Here is a 20,356-nt window from a genome sequence, read left to right as displayed (position 1 = left end):
CATGAAGGGTAGACGGTAAGGAGCTTCTCTTCTTGCTTTCTGTTTCTACCCACTCAAAAGTTAAACCTTGAAAAGAAAAAGAGAAAGGAAAACCAAATACTTGAGTCCCATTCCGTTCAAAGTGGTGAACCTGACACAGTCTAAGACCAAGACACTTACCAAGACATGTTTTGCTCCTGTTTTGCCAAATGATACCATCTGAACATGTAGTGTGTTTCTGTTCAAATGTAGGAGAGGAACCAGACTCAAGCAGATGGAGTTGGTTCATGTAACTTCTTCCCAAATCCATGATGGCATTTTGACAAAGTATACAAGGACCCCAGGAACAATTGTTTAACACCAGGAAACTTAAAAAAAAAATTTTTTTTCAATAAAAATTTTTTTAAAATATATTTTTTCAATAGTTTTATTACAGGACATTCTGCCAACATTTTGATAAATGTGAGCACATTACTCACATTAATTTTTGCCTTTGGAAATCAACTCAACTTCCACAAAACATCCCTCGGAAATGTTGATTCCAGAAATGTTATCAAGGAGAATAAAGTAGATTGTACTTATGATTTCCAAATAAATGTATTCTAATTTACTAGGTTAATTGTATTTTTTCCTAGTTAAACCTCTTCACTCAGTCTAACTCAAGAGTTTTTGAATCACACAGTTTTAACAGCATTCTCAATCAGCCAACACGTTATCAGGTAAGCATTCACAGACATTTATCTTTATCTGAATGTAGTTCCACACATGTCTCTGTGCTGGTGTCTGTGTGTGTGCTTGCATGTGCTTGTGTGTGTGTGAGTAGTGAGTAGAATTATGTACACTTCCTATGTACTATGAGGTCAACACGGAACAGAGAAAATGGTATGTTATTTGGAGAGCACTTTAGAAATCAGAGTCCAAGTTCTTCTTCTTTCTTTTCTTTAGAAGAAGAGTACCTTTGTGACATTGAAAGCAAAGCGCTGCCACAATTTTCCAAAGGTCACTTTCATGTACCTTGAGCTGGAGAAAGCAGTGGGAGATTTGGCATATTAGGAAAATAGTGTTCTCACAGTACAAAAACCTGGTACATTTCTGCACATAATCTGTTTTTCAAATGGAATCTTAGGCTACACTGTTGCATCAGTACTACTTAATAAAGTATTTATTGCACTGTGATATTGAATGTGACATTTCAGCACTGTTTTCTAACTCAGAAGAGGGTATAGTCCTTCTCATCTGGTTGACATTTTGACTACCAAAGCTTTAGATTGCTGCTGAGTACAAGATCACAAGAATGAGGATCCAAGAATTGATAATGAATGATAATATCAGCTAAAGGATATGGTCCTCTTCATAAGATTTTCTTGGAAGCAGCATATTCTACAGAATTGCTTAGCACACTGATTGTCAAAGCCTCACTTGGTTCTATGGTGGTGGTTTAGTCGCTAAGTTGTCTCCGACTCTTGCAACGCTATGGACTGTAGCCTGCCAGGTTCCTCTGTGGGATTCTCCAGGCAAGAACACTGGAGTGGGTTGCCATTTCCTTCTCCAGGGGACCTGCCCCACCCAGGAATTGAACCTGGGTCTCCTGCACTGCAGGCAGATTTTACCGGCTGAGCTAAGAGGGAAGCCTTTTATAATGGTTACAATATGTTCCATTATATGGATGTATTTAATTTATCAGCCTTCTATTGATAGAAATGTTTGCTCTATCATATTGCCAGTAATTGTTCTAATTCTATCAGTAGAAGACTGATAAATTAAATACATCGATTTAATGGAGTATAATGTAACCATTACAAGCTATTACAAGCAATACTGTATTAAGTAACCTCTCCAGTTTTTTTGTGTGTGTCTTTTTAGTACACACACACACACACACACACACATATATATATATATATATATATATATTTTTTTTTTTTTCCCCCCAGCTTTTGAAAATTGTGTGTGGTCAACTTTAAAAAATTTTTACGGCTTCAGATTTTGTGTTCTGTTTCAAATGCTCCTCTCCCATATGGGGATATTTAATAATATTTTTACCTATATTTTCTTTGGTACTCTCATGTTTCAGTTTTTAAATTATAACATTTAACCTGTATAGAATACATTTTTATGCAGTGTGTGGGTGGGGACCCCAATATATTTTTTTTTCTAGATGATCACACAGCTGGGTGTGTTGAATAATCTATATTTTCTATTGATTTGAAATATCACTTTAATCATTTACTAAATTCCCTTATCCACTTAGATTTATTCCTCAGGTTTCAATATTCTATAGGACCACATTGTTTTACTTATTGTAGTTTAAAACAGAATCAAACAGAATATAGAGAAACACATACATATGTTCTTACTTTAAGATTCTTATTTTGCATAATTTTCCTGATTATTTTTTCTTATTTTTCTATTTAAACTTTAGAGTCAGATTGTCTAGTTTGCAAAATATTCTGTCGATATTTTTATTGGGATGGTGTTCACTTAAGAAGAATTGACTCCTTTATAATGTGATGTCTTACTTTTTATGAATATTTTTACCTTTCCATTTGTTCAGATTTTCATTCCTGTGCCCAGTATCATTTTAAAGTACTCCTCAGAGTGTTACATTAGTTAGGATTAACTGGTGCAAATCACACAAAACCACCAAATACCAACCACTGCATAAGCTAAAAGAACATAGAAATGTATTTCTCTCTTCTATTTAAGAACTCCGGAGGTGGCCCTTCCAGGGCTGTTATCTATCTACCACTGTCACAGACCCAGGCTGTCTCTGTCATATTACCCTGTCATGATTGGCTTTCAGTTGAACATGATCTCATGGTCCAAGAAAGCTCCCAGAGCTCTGGCTATTATTTCTGCATTTCAAAAATAGACAATGATAGAGAAGAAAGATGCCTCGATCCTCTAAGGAGCTTCTGTAAAGTTACATAAACAACATATCTGCAGTAGAAGCCAGGAAATGAGTCTTATTTCCTAGTCTCCATGTACTGAGCTAAGAATCAAGGGAAGAGAATTGGCAGTCTCTGCTGAAATGGATTATATTATTTGTCTTGGTGCTGTGCACATACCTGTATCTGTTACTTGATTTATAAGTTTCAAGCTAAAATAGGAAAAAATCAGTGTATTTATCCTTCACCATTTCCCCCCTCCTCCTCCCAGCTTTTGCTAGTTAAATATTAGAATTGCAGGGGTAGGGCATAAAATCTTTCCTCTGCCCATTAGGTTCAGTAGCTGAGGCCTGTGAATTAAACTGACAAAAGGCAGGTTTACAGGAGAAAAAAAAATAAAGTTTTATTTGTGTGTGCAAAATGCAAACACATGGGAGAACTCAGTGATGAATAACTCAAAGGGGTGGTTAGAATTTCGGACTTAGATACCATCCTAGAAGGGGCAATGAATTTGTGGAGAAGTGACAAAACGAAGGGAGATTTGTGCTCCCAGGGGTGGTAAATTGTGGGAAGGTAAATATGTGGGAGCCTGGTGGGCTGCCGTCCATGGGGTCGCACAGAGTCGGACACGACTGAAGCGGCTTAGCAGCAGCAGCAGCAGCAGCAGCGTTACTATAGTGAGGTTTGTGTTTGTGCAGACCCATCTCTGAGCTCTCGTGATGATGGTTGTTCTCTTCCTCTTGGTATGGGAAAGAGGCGGGAGGGGGAAGACCTTCACAAAGGGAAATTTATGTCCTGCTCTTTGGCAACCCACTCCAGTATTCTTGCCTGGAGAATCCCAGGGACAGAGGAGCCTGGTGGGCTGCCGTCTATGGGGTTGCACAGAGTCGGACACGACTGAAGCGACTTAGCAGCAGCAGCAGCTTGAGCAGATGGGAGGAAGGCAGAGAGCTCTTTCTGTGTTTTTTCCTTCTTAATTGCCTTCAGCTCAAAAAGTTCTTATGTTCCAGTGGTATACCTGGGTGGGGGGGGGGTGGATATTTTCTTATCCTTTTCACTACCTTGTAGGATTATAATCCACATTTGCTTTAGTTTTAGTCCTTTAGTTAAACAGAGTCGGTACTCACCACTAGTCTTTGCCTTAATTTTCTGTTCATCTCTTTGTCAGGTCGTTTGTCTTCCACCACTTTCTTCAAAAAGAGCTCATGGGAACTATGTTCTCTGAGTTATTTCATGTCCTAAACTATTTCCTACTTTCTGTATATTCATATTGACCAGCTGTGAAGTTCTTCGATAATGACTTTATTTTCTTGATGTATTTATCTACGTTGCTCTGCTGCTCTGAGAATGGAATGTTGGTATGGAAAATTTGAAGCCAACCTGATGGTTTTTCTCATATGCTTCTTCCTTTGACCTGAGGTTTTGATATGAATGCCCACATTTTCTTTACTTTTTAAATCCAACAACTTGATTGTTCTGTAGATTAGATCTGTATGCATTTATTTTCTGGTGTGAAGTATGTCTTTTTAATCTGTACATTCAAGTACATGCCTTTTATTTCCAAATAATTTCCTTGAACTATATTTTGAAATATTTTTTCCATTCCATTATTTGGAGTCTCTTCAAAGAGACCAATCAGAAGTCTGCGGCATCTCTTTTCCTTTATGCCTTTTGAAATTTTTTTATCCATGTCTCCCTTTGGCTCCTTTTTTCTCATCCTGTCTTTTATTCCTGTCTATCTTCATATGCACTGCTTCAAACATATCTTTTATTTCTGTGATGATTTTAATGTTTTCTTCCTCTTCTTCCTGAGATTTTCAAACTTAAAAATATCATTTCCTCCTTTGGCTTACTGTATTTCCCTTGTGCTCTTGGTTCAAGACAGGATCGGCTCCTATTTTTAAAAGATTATATATTAGTAATGACATTATATGTTTTCATCTCTTCTTTCACAACTTTTCTAGTGTGTGTTCTTTATTTGCTGTTTGTTTATCCTTTTTCTTGGACTATCTTCGTACAGATCTTCTGTAGATTTTTTACTATTACTCAATCTTGAATGAAGTAAGTTCCTCCCAGACCAACTGCTTTCAGGAGGTTGGAGTGGAGTCAGAGAATTCCAGGGCCCCATCCCAAGCTAATAGGAATTTGTCTTTAGGTACAGGATCGTGTGGGGCTTCCCAGGCGGTGCTGGTGGTGAAGAACCCTCCTGCCAATGCAGGTAGACGTAAGAGACGCTGGTTTGATCCCTGGGTCGGGAGGATCCTCTGGAGGAGGGCATGGCAACCCGCTCCAGTATTCTTTCCTGGAGAATCCCATGGACAGAGGAGCCTGATGGGCTATACAGTCCATGTGGTTGCAGAGTCAGATGTGACTTAGCACACATGGACACACAGGGTTGTGTATGTGAGTTCAATTTATTCTTTATTTTCCCTTGTCGAGAATAGCACTGAATGATTGTTCACATGGCAGGCTCTCCCTCTCCACCTCACTGACAAAGTACTTCTAGCAAATACAACTTTTCTGTACAGTTTTCCTTTTAGCCCTATAGTCTAAGCTTCTGAAGACTTGGTATCAAAGGTCAGGGGAAGTCCTCAGCCATGAATGTCTGCTCTTGGCATGCCTCCACATCCCCATTTGAGCTTCTCATAACCTTTCTAAAAAAGAAAAAAAAAGGTTCCTCTAAGTCTCAGAAATGAAGGAGTTAGTGTTTCTGTTTCCTATTTTCCTGATAGCTTTTGAGTGATTTAGAAACGTCTGAGTTTATTGTCACATTGAAAATTGCTGTGCTTTTATAGGAAATGATCCTTGCTAAATGCCTAGAGATTTCAGAATCCTGTACCTTTTGTCTTTTCTAAGGAGATGAATTCGTTCTGCCTGTGGTATAATCTGTAGCTCCCCAAAAGTGATAGTAGAAAAAAGAGAAACTAAGGGAAGAGATCTCACTCAGCTATATACACACCAAACTTCATATAGATGTCTTGATTATATTTAGAATAAAGTCTACCTGTTAAGAACTCCTTGAGCGATAACAACTGGTGTATTTATTTCACCAGGAATTTTTGTTTCACGTGGTGTGATTATATGACTTACCTTAAGGAAATTCCAGATCTTAATCTGCTAAATGGGGAGTTTTCCTTCAAAGGGGTGACTTTTAGAATACACTAATTCTAGTCATTCTATCACAGATCAGAATATTTTTGAAATACCTCTAAAATTTACTTTTATAATTAGTTTATAAGACACACAAAAATGCTTTGTTACTTTCTCATAATGGAACTCAGCTAATCATTCACTGTATTAACAAGGCTCAGAGCCATCTGACTTCACATTTTTTCAAAAATAGTCACAGCCAGATAAGAATGCGCCTGCCAATGAAGGGAACATGGGTTCAATCCCTGGTCCGGGAAGATTCCACATGCCATGGAGCAACTTAGCCTGTGTGCCACAACTTCTGAGACCCACGCCCTAGGGCCGTGCTTCATAACGAGAGGCCACGGCAATGAGAAGCCCACGCACCACAGCGAAGACTAGCGCCCACTCACCAGAAGAGGAGAAAGCCTGCGGGCAGCAGCAAAGACTGAGTGTAACCAAAAATAAATAAATAAAAATAGTCACAGCCACCCTCAAAAAAACATGTGACCATCACCAGTCAGGTGATCACCTTACATGTTTTACATTCAAATGAATGTTTCTTCTCCAAGACAATTACTTCAAAAACACGTTCACATTCAGATGTGTCTCAAGGGGCAGCAAAGGAAATGTTTAAAAATGCCCTAATCAAGGGCAGTATTATTTATATTAACATTAATTATTAGTAGTATGCTGGAATTTTTTATGTATATAAAGAATTTTTTTTTTGTGAAACTGGGAATGATTTCTCTGGAGAACATAAAGACTTGGAGGGCTTGTTGTTGTTCAGTCACTAAGTCATGTCCAACTCCTTGGGACCCCCATGGACTGCAGCATGCCAGGCTTCCCTGTCCTTCACCATCTCCTGGAGCTTGCTCAAACTCATGTCCATTGAGTCAGTGACGCCATCCAACCATCTCATCCTCTGTTGCCCCCTTCTTCTCCTGCCTTCAATCTTTCCTAGCAACAGGGTCTTTTCCAATGAGTTGGCTCTTCACATCAGCTGGCCCAAGTATTGGAGCTTCAGCCTCAGCTCCAGAACATAAAGACTTAGAGAGATAGCTATGATTAAATTCTTCTCATGAATACCTGTGCTATTCAAGTTAAAAGTACTTAGATATTCTAATTTGACTTTGAGAAATGGGAGTATATTTTAAGATTCCTCCACAAAAGCTGGGCTGTAGGCCCTTGTGACTTCTCTCTCCACTCTCTTCTGTGGCAGTTCTGCTTTCCCAGCCTTCTTTGGCTTGGGAACAGCCTTGGCCCAGAGAGTGTTAGACTGTTTTTACTCCATATACTGGTCTATGGTCTGATACATGAAGGCTTGATTTTTACTGGAAGCACATGGCACAAAGAAGCACTCACTTTAAGCTTCATGGCACATTCAAGACATCCTCTGTTATGCATGGTCCTAAGTTGTAAGACTACAGAGATATATGGTCCATGGCTTCAGGGATCTCTCCACTGGAATGGAAGGACAGCACAGAGACGGAGAGGAAGGGAAGGAAAGAAAAAAGTAGGTGGACCTTCACACAGCCCTGGGATATGGCTACACGGTATAGGTGAGATGTAAATAAAATGGTATGAGGATGCAGGGAAACGCAGAGGAAGTGAAAGTTGATCAAGTAGAAGAAGAAGCAGATCTGCTCTCCGTTTCTCCAAAGAACAAAACTTGGACCAGTAGTTAAGAAAGTACAGTGAAGCAGACTTTTGGCTCAATACAAAGGAATTTTTTAACAGCTACAGTTGTCCCAAAATAGACTAAACCAGCTGTCTGGAAAAAGTAGCAGGGTCTGAATCACAGACGCTGTGATTTATTCAGAGGCTGCACAATGGTATGTCAGGGTATGTCACAATAAGTGGTATGACAAATGAAAAACACATGATTTACAAGGTCCCTTCCATCCCCTAAATGCTGCTCTCTACTTCCAAGTTCTCTGTGTTTGTCCAAACCTATGTTGTTACTTTATATTCATACTTTATCGATGGATGAATCTATACATACAGACATACATGCATGTATGTCAATCAGTTTTGGCTGATATCAATCAATTTTGGCTTCTCTCTAGGAGTAAATGAGGAGATGAATGTAAAAATGTCTGATAGAGTACTTAACAATTGTGAGTTGACTTTTTAAATATTTATTTATGTGGCCGCATCGGGTCTTGGTTTCGGCATACAGGGTCTTTGGTCGCGGCACACAGACGCTCTGGTTGTGGCACACAGGCTCAGTAGTTGTGGCGAATGGACTTAGCTGCTCCAAGGCCTGTGGGATCTTAGTTCCTCAACCAGGGATCAGACCCATGTCCCAGCATTGCAAGGTGAATTCTTAACTACTGGACCACCAGGGAAGTCCCACCAATTGTTAATTGAACTTGAATTAGTAAAAAATAAGCAAATAAAAAGAAAAGCTTTGATGCCTTTTGGAAAGGCAGGGCATAGCAAGTATCCAACCATCCAAATCTCATTCCTTCTTCCAGTCTTAATGGAGGACTGAGAAATGAACTTAAATTTGTTTGCAGGAGATAATGTTTGAGGTAACTACCAGCAAGCTTTCCATAGCCTGGACAGAGACTATCCAAAGTCCACGGCATAAAGTTACAATGTCTCCCTTAAAGAGTGACTCACGGGCTCATACAGAGATATATGGGTAATTCCAGGAGGCCTGCGGAATGTGGAAGTTAATTTATAGACTTCCCTTGCATTAGTTAGCCATTTAACCAAAAGGGAAAGAAGATGATTCAGTTAATGACCAATTTAACTTTTGATACTGGCTTTGATTAAAGGCTCCATTGGAAATTTAGTAGAGATAATATTTTAAATGATACTTTTATGTATTGCTCAGAAGTTTCATGATCCTTGCCTGCAGTCCCAGCATTATTTATTGGTTAATAAAGACTTTGCTTTGTAAAAGAAGTGTAAATGCTAATAAGGAATAATAGTTATATTAACTGAGCACCTTCTATGTAATTTACTTTGATTGCCTTTTATAAGATATATTCTAACTTTTCCACTACACAGATTGTCACCAAGATTCCATCGCTTGTAAATAATTCAAACACATTCAAATCCAGGCAAGTTGGTAGGTTCAGAACTGATCTAGAGACTCTCAGTAAGCTCTGAGGGGAGGTAGCTGGCTCCAACTGCAGGTGGCAACATGGTCTTAGACCATGGGGTACTTATCATCCTTTGTCGTCAGTTTTGGGTTTATCAGCAATTCTAGGACAATAGGAAAAATCCCATTTGACATAAGAGTTCATGTTATCTGGTATCCTTCCTTGTATGAAAGTTATAAACTGTCTTGATATGGTTAGATTTATCAACCTTTTCCTTATGGCTTATCCTTTTAACTTCCCTGTAAGTGTGATCTATTGTCCCAGAGCTATTTGTTGAGTAGTCTTTTCTTTCCCACTGATTTGTATTACTGCCTTTGAAGCTGCTTTAAACTGATAAACATTTGTTTTTTCTTTTTATAAGAATATGCCTACGTTGTCCCCTAAACTTAATTACATCCCTGATATGTTGATGCATCATAGTGAATTCTTCTGGTGAAGTTTCATTGGAGTTCCCTGTTGCATCTGCAGTGTCTAGTATGGCGCCTGACACAGTTCAGTTCAGTCGCACAGTTGTGTCCGACTCTGCATCCCCATGGAATGCAGCATGCCAGGCTTCCCTGGCTATCACCAACTCCTGGAGCTTACTCAAACTCACCTCCACCGAGTCAGTGATGCCATCCAACCATTTCATCCTCTGTTGTCCCCTTCTCCTCCCGCCTTCAATCTTTCCCAGCATCAGGGTCTTTTTAAATGAGTCAGTTCTTCGCATCAGGTGGCCAAAATATTGGAGTTTCAGCTTCAACATCAGTCCTTCCAATGAATATTCAGGACTGATTTCCTTTAGGATGGACTGATTGGCTTTCCTTACAGTCCAAGGGACTCTCAAAAGTCTTCTCCAACACCACAGTTCAAAAACATGAATTCTTCGGCACTCAGCTTTCTTTATGGTCCAACTCTCACATCCGTACATGACTACTATAAAAACCATATCTTCGATTAGATGGACCTTTGTTGGCAAAGTAATGTCTCTGTTTTTTAATATGCTGTCTAGGTTGGTCATAGCTTTTCTTCCAAGGAGCAAGCATCTTTTCATTTCATGGCTGCAGTCACCATCTGCAGTGGTTTTGGAGCCTCCCAAAATAAAGTCTCTCACTGTTTCGTTTCCCCATCTATTTGCCATGAAGTGATGGGACCGGATGCCATGATCTTAGTTTTCTGAATGTTGAGTTTTAAGCCAACTTTTTCACTCTCTTATTTCATTTTCATTAAGAAAGTGCTTCTTCACTTTCTGCCGTAAGGATGGTGTCATCTGTGTACTGAGATTATTAATACTTCTCCTAGCAATCTTGATTTCAGCTTGTGCTTCATCCAGCCTGGCATTTTGCATGATGTATTCTGCATATAAGTTAAACAAGCAGGGTGACAACATACAGCCTTAATGTACTCCTTTCCCGATTTGGAACCAGTCTCTTGTTCCATGTCCAGTTCTCATTGTTTCTTCTTGACCTGTGTACGGATTTCTCAGGAGGCAGGTCAGGTGGTCTGGTATTCCCATTTCTTTAAGAATTTTCTACAGTTTGTTGTGATACACACAGTGAAAGGCTTTGGCATAGTCAATAAAGCAGAAGTAGATGTTTTTCTGGAACTCTCTTGCTTTTTCGATATGCAGTGGATGTTGGCAATTTAATCTCTGATTTCTCTGCCTTATCTAAATCCTGCTTGAAATCTGGAAGTTCATGGTTCATGTACTGTTGAAGCCTGGCTTGGAGAATTTTGAGCATTACTTTACTAGTGTGTGAGGTGAGTGCAATTGTGCAGTAGTTTGAGCATTCTTCGGCATTGCCTTTCTTTGGTGTCGGAATGAAAACTGACCTTTTTCAGTCCTGTGGCCACTGCTGAGTTTTCCAAATTTGCTGGCATATTTAGTGCAGCCCTTTCACAGCATCATCTTTTAGGATTTGAAATGTCTCAACTGGAATTCCATCACCTCCACTAGCTTTGTTTGTAGTGATGAACAAAGGCCCAATTGACTTCATACTCCAGGATGAGATGTCTGGCTTCTCGGTGAGTGTGATCACACCATTGTAGTTATGTGGGTCATGATGATCTTTTTTGTGTAGTTCTTCTGTATATTCTTGCCACTTGGCACCTGGCACGGAGCTAAATATTTGGTGAGTGAATGAATGAGTCCTGGCTAAGATCCACCCAGCCATGAGTCTGTCCTGAGGTTCCAATTCCACACAACTCAACATGTTTTATATATATTTTTTGACTGATAAAATGGGCTTTTCCTTCTTGATAGCATGGATTCCTTCTCAATTTATCATTATTCTCTGAGGCAGACATTTTGAATTATCTGGCATTTCTCCTTTTTACATGACCTTGGCATCTAGTGGGTCACTTCAGTTCATAATTTTTACTGTCTTAAAACTGAGGTATATTTGCCACCCTCACTATATCTGCATTTCAGTTCAGACTTTTTTCCTTTATTATCTTTTTAATGTGATGTATGAGATATGCACAAGAATGTGTGCAATACATAATCAATTATGATGTATAACTATATGCATACCTAGGAAGCCACCACCTCCCAGAGAGAGATAACTGAGTCTGTTCATTGCCTCTGCTCTGCTGCTCCTCCCGAGGTCACACCCTTGCCTCCACCTAGGGGGAAATCAGTATCCTGAAATTGGGTTTCTCACCCTCTTGCTTTGGTTTTCAAATATAGGCTTATTGCATATATGTTGTTTAGTTGCTAAGTTGTGTCTGATTCTTTGTGACCCCATGGACTATAGCCCGCCAGGCTCCTCTGTCCATAGGATTTTCCAGGTAAGAATACTGGAGCTGGTTGCCATTTCCTTCTCCAGGGGATCTTCGTGACCCAGTGATCGAACTCGAGTCTCTGCATTAGCAGGTGGATTCTTTAACTTTTTGCCACTGAACAACCAGGGAAGCCCTATTACATATATAGACAATCTGAAAAATGCATTATGTAGATTTGTTATTGAGTAAACTTTATGAGAATAATTTCATACTTAATGAAGTCTGTAACTTGAATTTTTTATTCAACATTTATGCTTCTAAGATTCATCTATACTGTTGTGTGTGGCTCTGGTTCATTAATTTCACTAACTAATTTCATTGGTGAGCACAATGACATTACATTGTGTAATATACCATTATTTGTCTATTTGGTATTTGTTTGGATTGTTTCCAGGTCTTTTGTGTCTCAGATAAGGTTTCTATAAACCTCGTCTGTGTCTGTCTCTTGGTCCACATGTACATGTGCGGAGTTTCTCTAGGCCCTGTACCAAGGAGTGGACTTTCTGGGTTAAAAGGATATGCCAGTGTTCAGTTTTAAAAGATAATAACAAATCAATAGGGGATTAAGAGGTACAAACTACCCTGTATAAAATAAGCTGCCAAGATATATTGTATGGCACAGGGAAAGAGAGCCATTTTTTAATAACCAATATTAAATCACTCTATTGTACATCTGATGCTAGTATAATATTGTACATCAACCATATTTAAAAAAAAAAAAGATAATGCCGAATTATTTTTCAAAATGACCTACTTATGCCAGTAAAGTACAAAAATTCCATTGATCCACATCCTTTCCAACACTTGGCATTGTAAGATCTATTAATTTTTCCCTTTTTAGATATAAAATTGTATCATGTTTTTCCTTTTTCTGGCTTTAATGAGATATAATTGACATACAGCACTGTTTAAGGTTAAGGTGTACAGCATAATGATTTGACTTATCTACATAATCAAATGATTATCATAGTAAGTTCAGTGAACAGCCATGATCTCAGATAGATACAAAATTAAAGAAATAGAAAAAAAGATTTTTTTTCTGGGGATGAGAACTCTTCAGGTTTACTCCCTTACCAACTTTCATATATAACGTTCTGCAGCATTAATGTGTTTATTATGATGTGCGTCACATACCTACTACTTACTTAGGTTATAACTGGAAGTTTCTGCCATTTGACTGCCTTCATCCAACTCTCCTTTCCCCCAGGCCCCTGTATCTCTTTTAATTATAATTTGTATTTCCCTAAAGAAAACATTTTGAGATTGTTTCACGTGCTTGTTGACCATTCACAGTTCCATTTCAGTGAAGTGACTGTTTGTTTTTTGCCCATTTCCCTGTTGGATTATTTGAGTTTGTCTTATTAAAGCTCTTCATATATCTTGGATCCAAATTCTTTACAGGTTGTAAGTATCATCAATATTTTCTCCCAGTGTGTAGCTTGCTTTCTTTCTGGTATCTTTATAAACAGAAGTTTTAATTGTAATGAAGTTGAGTTTATCAATCTTTTCTACTATATTAGAATTTTTAATCTTGTTTGGAAAACATCCAGTTGTGCACTGAATTTATAAATATGTTCTTCTGTGCTTTCTTTTAAATGATTTAAAAGCTTTGCTTTTCATATTTAGGATGCGCATGGGATTCACTTTTGTGTGCTTCTGTGAAGTAGGGCTCCAATTTAATTTTTTCTGTATGGATAAGCAATTATCTTGTAAGATCATTTATTGAATTTGAAATATATTCACAGTATATATTGCTGTGAAAGGAAAACATAATATAACAGTATGTGGTATTTAGAAAACATAATACATATAGTAAATAGTTTATATACAAAATTTAAAAAAAGATGTTGGAAAAACATGCACTAAAATAACAACAGTGATTATCTTTGGATGGTGGAATAATTGATGAGTTTTGTTTACTTTTTGTTCTCTTTACTCTCCAAATTCTCTGTATTGAGCATATGTTTCTAGATTTTTAAAAAAATACAGTAGTGTCTATAGATGATAATATTGTATAGAGAAATCACTAGATGAAAGAAAATCATGAATTGAAGTCTTTCCACTCAACTTTTCTTGTAAAGCTTCTTGCATTCCTGGAATAGGGTGGCTGGTGGTGAGGGGCTGAGGTGAAGGGTGGGGCAAGGGAGTGTCGTGGATTATGCAGAAAAACTCAGTAAAGGTGAAAAGGGATTAAGTTCTGAAATCTGGGTGAGTCTTCCATTAGTACAGTTTCTCTTCCCTGAGTTCTTTACTGGTATGTAAAGCTCTTTGGAAAATAAGATTCAGATTACTTATATGTATCATTGGTGATATAATTTTTTTTTGGCCCAACAGCAAATAATGAAAAGACTTATAAAGCGATATGTTTTGAAAGCACAAGTAGACAAAGAAAATGATGAAGTTAATGAAGGTAAGCATCTTCAACTTAAAAAACATCCTTTTACAACTAATTTAATGAACAGTGGAAAACTTCATATTGAAGGATACTGTTAAAAATCTGGTCTTGGTTAACTGAGTTCTTCCAGGATTGACAGGAAAATCTTATGTTTCATTTCTAAAGCTCTCTTTTAAAATAAACAGTTATTTAAAATGTCAGTCAGAGACAATTTATCACTACAGAGTGCTCTAACTGATTCTTAGAGTGTAAACTGTGTCATTTTGCTGGGAGTTTTTATTCCCTGTAACATGAGTAGTCTGTAGTTTCAGTTCTGTTTCAGTGAGCTGAGTGTTAACATTTTTCCAGTGATGCAGGTAAAATAAGAGTTAGCTCAAACATTTCTGCAGAAAAATTTTTACTTGTTGTCCAGAAAGAAATCTGTAACCCATTTTTGTCATATGGTGTTTCTCTTTTGCTTTTCACTTTTCTTCTTGGCTCCTTACTTAAATGTACCTATTTTCCAGGCATATCCTAGGCAGTGCATCTGTCTGGACTATAAGGCTTTTCATCAAGTGCTGGGATGTAAGCCAAAGCACAGGTCCATGGTTGGAAAGAAATCAGTCAGGGAAAAATAAGTTGCCCTAAAGATGGCAACGACAGGGAATTCCCTGGTGGTTCTGTGGTTGGGACTTCTTGCTTCCACTGCAGAGGGCAAGTGTTCCAATCCTAGTTGAGGAACTAAGATCCTCCATGCCTTCCAGCACAGCCAAAAATTAAAAAAAAAAAAATAATGAAAGCTACAGCTTTCAACACCAATGAGATGCTATTAGATCTATCTACACTTTTAAGAAAGGGCTAAACTAAACTGTTGATGAACTCTGAAGCCATTACTTGATTAACGCAAGAAATCCCTTGCAAATCTGAGTCAATACCATATGTGTTTGTAGCACAGAAATCTAAGAATGCATGTTTGGAAATCAGCAAAAAATCAAATCATGGTCACCAGAAACAGTCTCAGAGACAGAATTGAAATTGAGTTTTAGTTTAGAAAGCAGAAACCTTATCAGTTGTGCCATAACCTCCCTGAAAACACAAAAATTAAGTGAAGTGGGGAATTGGGCCACCATGACAACTTCAGAAAAAAGGAGCCATCTTCTAAGTACTTTTACACAAAAGAGGAAAATGAATGAATGAGAATTAATGAATTAAAGAGAATTTAGAGTTTTGGACAAAGTTCTAACTAAAATAGTATATCATACAACGTAACCTCCTCATTTAATAAATATGTTTCCCGTGTTGGTAAATACAGCACTTGGTATGTAGGCTTCCCATAACTCAAAAACAAGGAAGAAGGATATGGTAGTAGGGAGGCAAGAGGAAGCTCACTGACTTATGGTCCAAATATGATAGTAAATGGTGTGAGAATTCATTTCTTCCATGGAAGACTTTTGATTTCAAATTCGATCAGTTTATTTCCTCTTGAAATCCCCAGAAAGGGGATACCCTGATTATAGATTACATCCTGATTGAGATTACTAGTTAACAGATAAATCTGCTACCTGGGAAGCCCCAACAGATAAATCACCCTGGCTTAAAAATTGGTTGAACCAGGACAATACTTTAGTCGACTTTTACTTTTAAAACACAGTTGGACTACTGTTATAGCTTTTTCCAAAGTCAGTGTATTTTTAAAGGCAAAGCATTTCTTAAACATTTTAAAGGAAAAAAATCCAAAATAACTATGTCGGAGACATTATGAGACGAATGTATTCATGTTGTATGAATTTCACTCTTTGTTTTTTTTCTAAATCCGAAGAGCAAATGACCAATCATATGTTTTTTAATACAAACACTATAGGTGAATTAAAGGAAATCAAGCAAGATATCTCCAGCCTTCGTTATGAACTTTTGGAGGACAAGAGCCAAGCAACTGAGGAATTAGCCATTCTAATTCATAAGCTCAGTGAGAAACTGAGCCCCAGCGTGCTGAGATGTGAATGAGTCAGCAACCTGGATTTATGGCTTTGACTATAGCACAACTGTGGGCAATAATATTTCTTAGTATGAAATACTTGAAAAACTATGGTGTACATTTTTAGTATTAACTACCTTTATCATGTGAATCTTTAAGAGTTAGGTCTTAATGACTTTACTGTTTTATCACATGAAAATGGTCTTCATTTTAATTGTTTGCCTTGACATTACAAACAATGATATGCCCTTGTATTTAAAGGCCCCAAATTAACTACATTACTGACATTTTTTTTGTCTGTTTTAGAATAAACTCTGTCTTTGCACTACCGGTTTGCCTCCAAGAGACTGTAAGCTCCTTGGGGACAGGGACCATGTCTTATTCATCTTCATGTCTCCACCATCTAGTACAGTGCCTGGTACATAGTAGGTGCTCAATAAATGTCAAAACCAACTGAACTGCCAATAAAATACAAATAAAAATTAAAAGGCCATCACTATGTAGCATACCTTCCCTTGTCCAAATGCTGAAGAGATTTTTTTTTTTTGGAAAAAAAAAGAAACTGAAAAAATTTTACAAACAGCTATGACTTGGTCAGATTTTCTTAGATTTTTGGCATCACTGATACTCCTAGAACCTTTGAACCCTGAATGAAGAATTTCATAATGAAATGGGTTAATAGCAAATATAATTGCATTACATATTTGTTTCATAGAATTGTTCAAAGCAACACATTAAAGGTTTTTCTAAAGTATATACTATACTGTTTGCTTACTGTCTTAGATTTTCATTTGTTATTTTCAGTAATGTGAATTTAGTCAGCAGAGTGGTGAATTTTTTTTAAAGTTGGGGGTTATACAGGGCTGTTAGTTATAACCTCCTAATTCCTGGCTCTGATGATTTAATGCTAAATAAGTGATCAACACCTGACTTCATATCTTGCCTGTTAGCTCCACTCTGAGTTTTGGAGGATATGCTATGGGAAGAAATGGAGCAGTGGCCATGTACCTGAAAAGGCATGGCCAAGAATCACGAGGTGTGTTTCATTTCCCTTTGAGGCATCTCTTGCCATTATTGCTTATACTGATTGACATATATATATATATTTTTTTAATCAAGGCATTTCAATTACACTTGCTACACTGAATAGATTGTGATATATCTGTATCTGACTTACTATATAAGTGGGCTGAACACTGGTAATATTGAGGCCTCTTGACTACTACAAAAGGGGATACAGGCTGGTAAGCTCCCTCATCTCTTCATAGACAATAAAATACTCAAAGTATTTTTTTTTTTTCTTAACCAGCTAGGTTTAAATCTCTCATTACTGTCCTGATTCTCTTCAATCTGTTCCTATCAAATCATACCAGAATACAAATTATGGTCATAGCTCAAAGATCGCTTTATAGGTTCTAAAAGCCAAATAAATATATAATATTTTAACAGTCAATACATCACACAGGAAGGCTTTCTAGATGAGAAGACAAAAATGAACATTATACGGAACTACATAAAGCTCTTTAAAGATCATTTTTTAATTTCTACTTTTGGAGACTTAAATTAAGAAAAGAACTTTATACATTTTTGGTATCATTGTAGGATATTTCATTAACTTTTGTGCTATGATAATAATGATGCTAAAGCTGAAACTCCAGTACTTTGGCCACCTCATGTGAAGAGCTGACTCATTGGAAAAGACTCTGATGCTGGGAGGGAGGGGGGGCAGGAGGAGAAGGGGATGACAGAGGATGAGATGGCTGGATGGCATCACTGACTTGATGGACGTGAGTCTAAGTGAACTCCAGGAGTTGGTGATGGATAGGGAGGCCTGGCGTGCTGCGATTCATGGGGTCGCAAAGAGTTGGACACGACTGAGCGACTGAACTGAACTGAACTGAATAGTATTTTGTATTAAATGTTTTTAAAACTTTACGTATTTTATGTTTTGCCTCAGAACTGAATAAAATACTGAATTTTTTCATTGGTATATGTTACTATACTTTATATGCAAACAGTAAAGATATCAAGTTTCCATTGTAGGCAACACTTTCAGTTTTACATATAGAATTATTTAGAATTCCAAGTGTGAATATTTTTGACTACAGTTATAGAGTGGAATATTAAGTAATGTTTTTTACTGAAGGTGGAAAGATGTTGAATGTAAAAGTGTCAAATTCAGCTAGTTTAGGATTCTTAGAGTCTTGAGTGAAGATAAAACTCATGTCATCTATGCCACGTGAGTCCATACATCTGATATTTTAGTACATGCCTCTTGCAATTCTAGAACTCTCAACATAGGATGTTTTTCCTTTTTTTTACTGTGTTTCTGTATAACTAGCATTTTTTTCAGGGTTTAGGGATTAATTTATTCAATCAGTATTTATTGCATGTTAACAGGTGTTTAATAATGTTTAAGGGGAAAAAAAGTATAAATACCAGACAAAAATCCCCATCCTCCTGGAGCTTATATTATAGATTAATCACAGTCTAACATGAAAATAATATGTAACAAACATTTATGTCACACAGAAGCAAGTGTCCGTGTTGGTGGTCTGTTACCCTTTGGGTCTCTTCTTGGGTCATCTTCCCAGGGGCTCTGGTCCCAGCTTCATGTGTAAAATTAGTATGTTATTGATATTTCACATTTTTCCTCTCTTTATACTTTCTTGGTGAGAGTCAAGAGAAGGATGTGATGCCAAGGCATGGTAGATGCTAGCTATTGGTACCATGGATGCCCTACCCATCTCCCTTTTCATGGACCAGAGCATGTGTCTCTGAAATCCTGAGTGTCAGCTCCTTAATAGTGCCCAACTATCCTGTTCCCCAGGGAATTGCCATCGGCTAAAAGAAAGCAGCCTTGTCCTGGTCTGGTAGTAACCAACCAACTTCTGTGAAGGCATGAAAAGCTGTTTTCTTGTATCAAGGTGGGGCCAACTCTTTTGGTGTGAGTTGTACTTCAGAACTCTGGAAAGCATTAGGCTACAGCTAGATTCCAGCAGGGCTTCCCTGGTGGCTCAGATGGTAAAGAATCCACCTGTGATGTGGGAGACCTGGGTTTGATCCCTGGGTTGGGAAGATCCTCTGGAGGAGGGCATGGCAACCCACTCCAGTTTTCTTGCCTGGAGAATTCCATGGACAGAGGTGTCTGGCGGGTTCCAGTCCATGGAGTCACAAAGAGAACAGCACTGAGTACCGCACAGTCTCCAGCTGAGACCAAATCTTTGTTTACCTTCTTCCCTGTTACCATTTTCTATCCTGCTTCTTCCCTGTTATCACTTTCAGTGGCTGCATAATGACCTACAAAGCAGATGCGCTATTTCCCTATTAGTGGATAGTTAAGTCTCTGTTTTAAATAATGCCTTGAGTATGGCTTCTAACCTATTTTTTGGGGTTTTCATAGACTAAATGTCCAAAATCGGGGTTATGAGTTAAAAATATAGCCACATAATTTATAGATTTGGATACGTACTACTAAGTTGCTTTTGAAAATAGTCTTATAACTAGTTTAAAGCATCATAGTTGAGCTCATGCTCTCTCTGAAGCATATAGTGGTATCATTTAAATGTTTTTCTCATTTGAAAGGCAAAAAAAAAAGATATCTTTAATATTATTGATTACAAGTGAAGGTGACAAATTTTTACATGGTTGTTCAGCTGCCACCTTCTTTGTGAATTGTCCATGTTTTTCTTACTGGAAATATTGCATTTCTTTTTAACATATTTGTATGAATTGTGTATAAGGATACTAGCTTCACACATTTATCCCATTTTTTTTTTATTTTAAAATTTTGTGACATACTGAAATGTCTAATCTTTGTTTTTCATATCTGTTTTCTCCTTTGTGCCTTCTTCTATTCCTTTTGTTGTTATAATTTTTTTTCTTCTTTGACATTTGTTGATTGCCCTCCAACCACCAAAGCCCCTGCAGGCTGGGGGGCATTATATTCCTTTTAAGGTGAGACAGATTTCTATTATGGGCTGAATTGTGTCCCCCCGCTAATCTCCAAATCCATCTGTTGAAGTCCTAACCCCTAGTACTTCAGAATGTGACTGTTTTTGGAGAAAGGACCTTTAAAGAGATAATAGTTAAAATTAGGTCACTAGGTTGAGTCTTTATCCTTCATGACTGG

At 37.7% G+C, this 20,356-nt stretch overlaps 1 protein-coding gene across 4 annotated transcripts in view; it reads left to right on the top strand.

The window, feature by feature from the left end:
• The window catches only part of TRPC3 (transient receptor potential cation channel subfamily C member 3), a 71,947-nt gene extending 54,969 nt beyond the window's left edge, over positions 1 to 16,978 (top strand). For 3 of the 4 annotated variants that reach the window (XM_027567280.1, XM_027567279.1, XM_027567277.1), the window contains 3 exons: positions 615 to 698; positions 14,210 to 14,285; positions 16,111 to 16,978. In XM_027567280.1, coding sequence (XP_027423081.1) covers positions 615 to 698; positions 14,210 to 14,285; positions 16,111 to 16,253 — 303 coding nt within the window. In that variant the 3' untranslated portion in view covers positions 16,254 to 16,978. The remainder of the gene's footprint in view (positions 1 to 614; positions 699 to 14,209; positions 14,286 to 16,110) is intronic. The other variant, XM_027567278.1, reaches the window with a different exon arrangement.
• Positions 16,979 to 20,356: the final 3,378 nt, after the last annotated feature.

The sequence above is a fragment of the Bos indicus x Bos taurus genome, chromosome 17 (genome assembly GCF_003369695.1).
Source record: "Bos indicus x Bos taurus breed Angus x Brahman F1 hybrid chromosome 17, Bos_hybrid_MaternalHap_v2.0, whole genome shotgun sequence".
NCBI classification, from domain to species: Eukaryota; Metazoa; Chordata; class Mammalia; order Artiodactyla; family Bovidae; genus Bos; species Bos indicus x Bos taurus.
The sequence above is the reverse complement of the archived record's forward strand: the minus strand, read 5'-3'. Positions and strand labels throughout refer to the sequence as shown.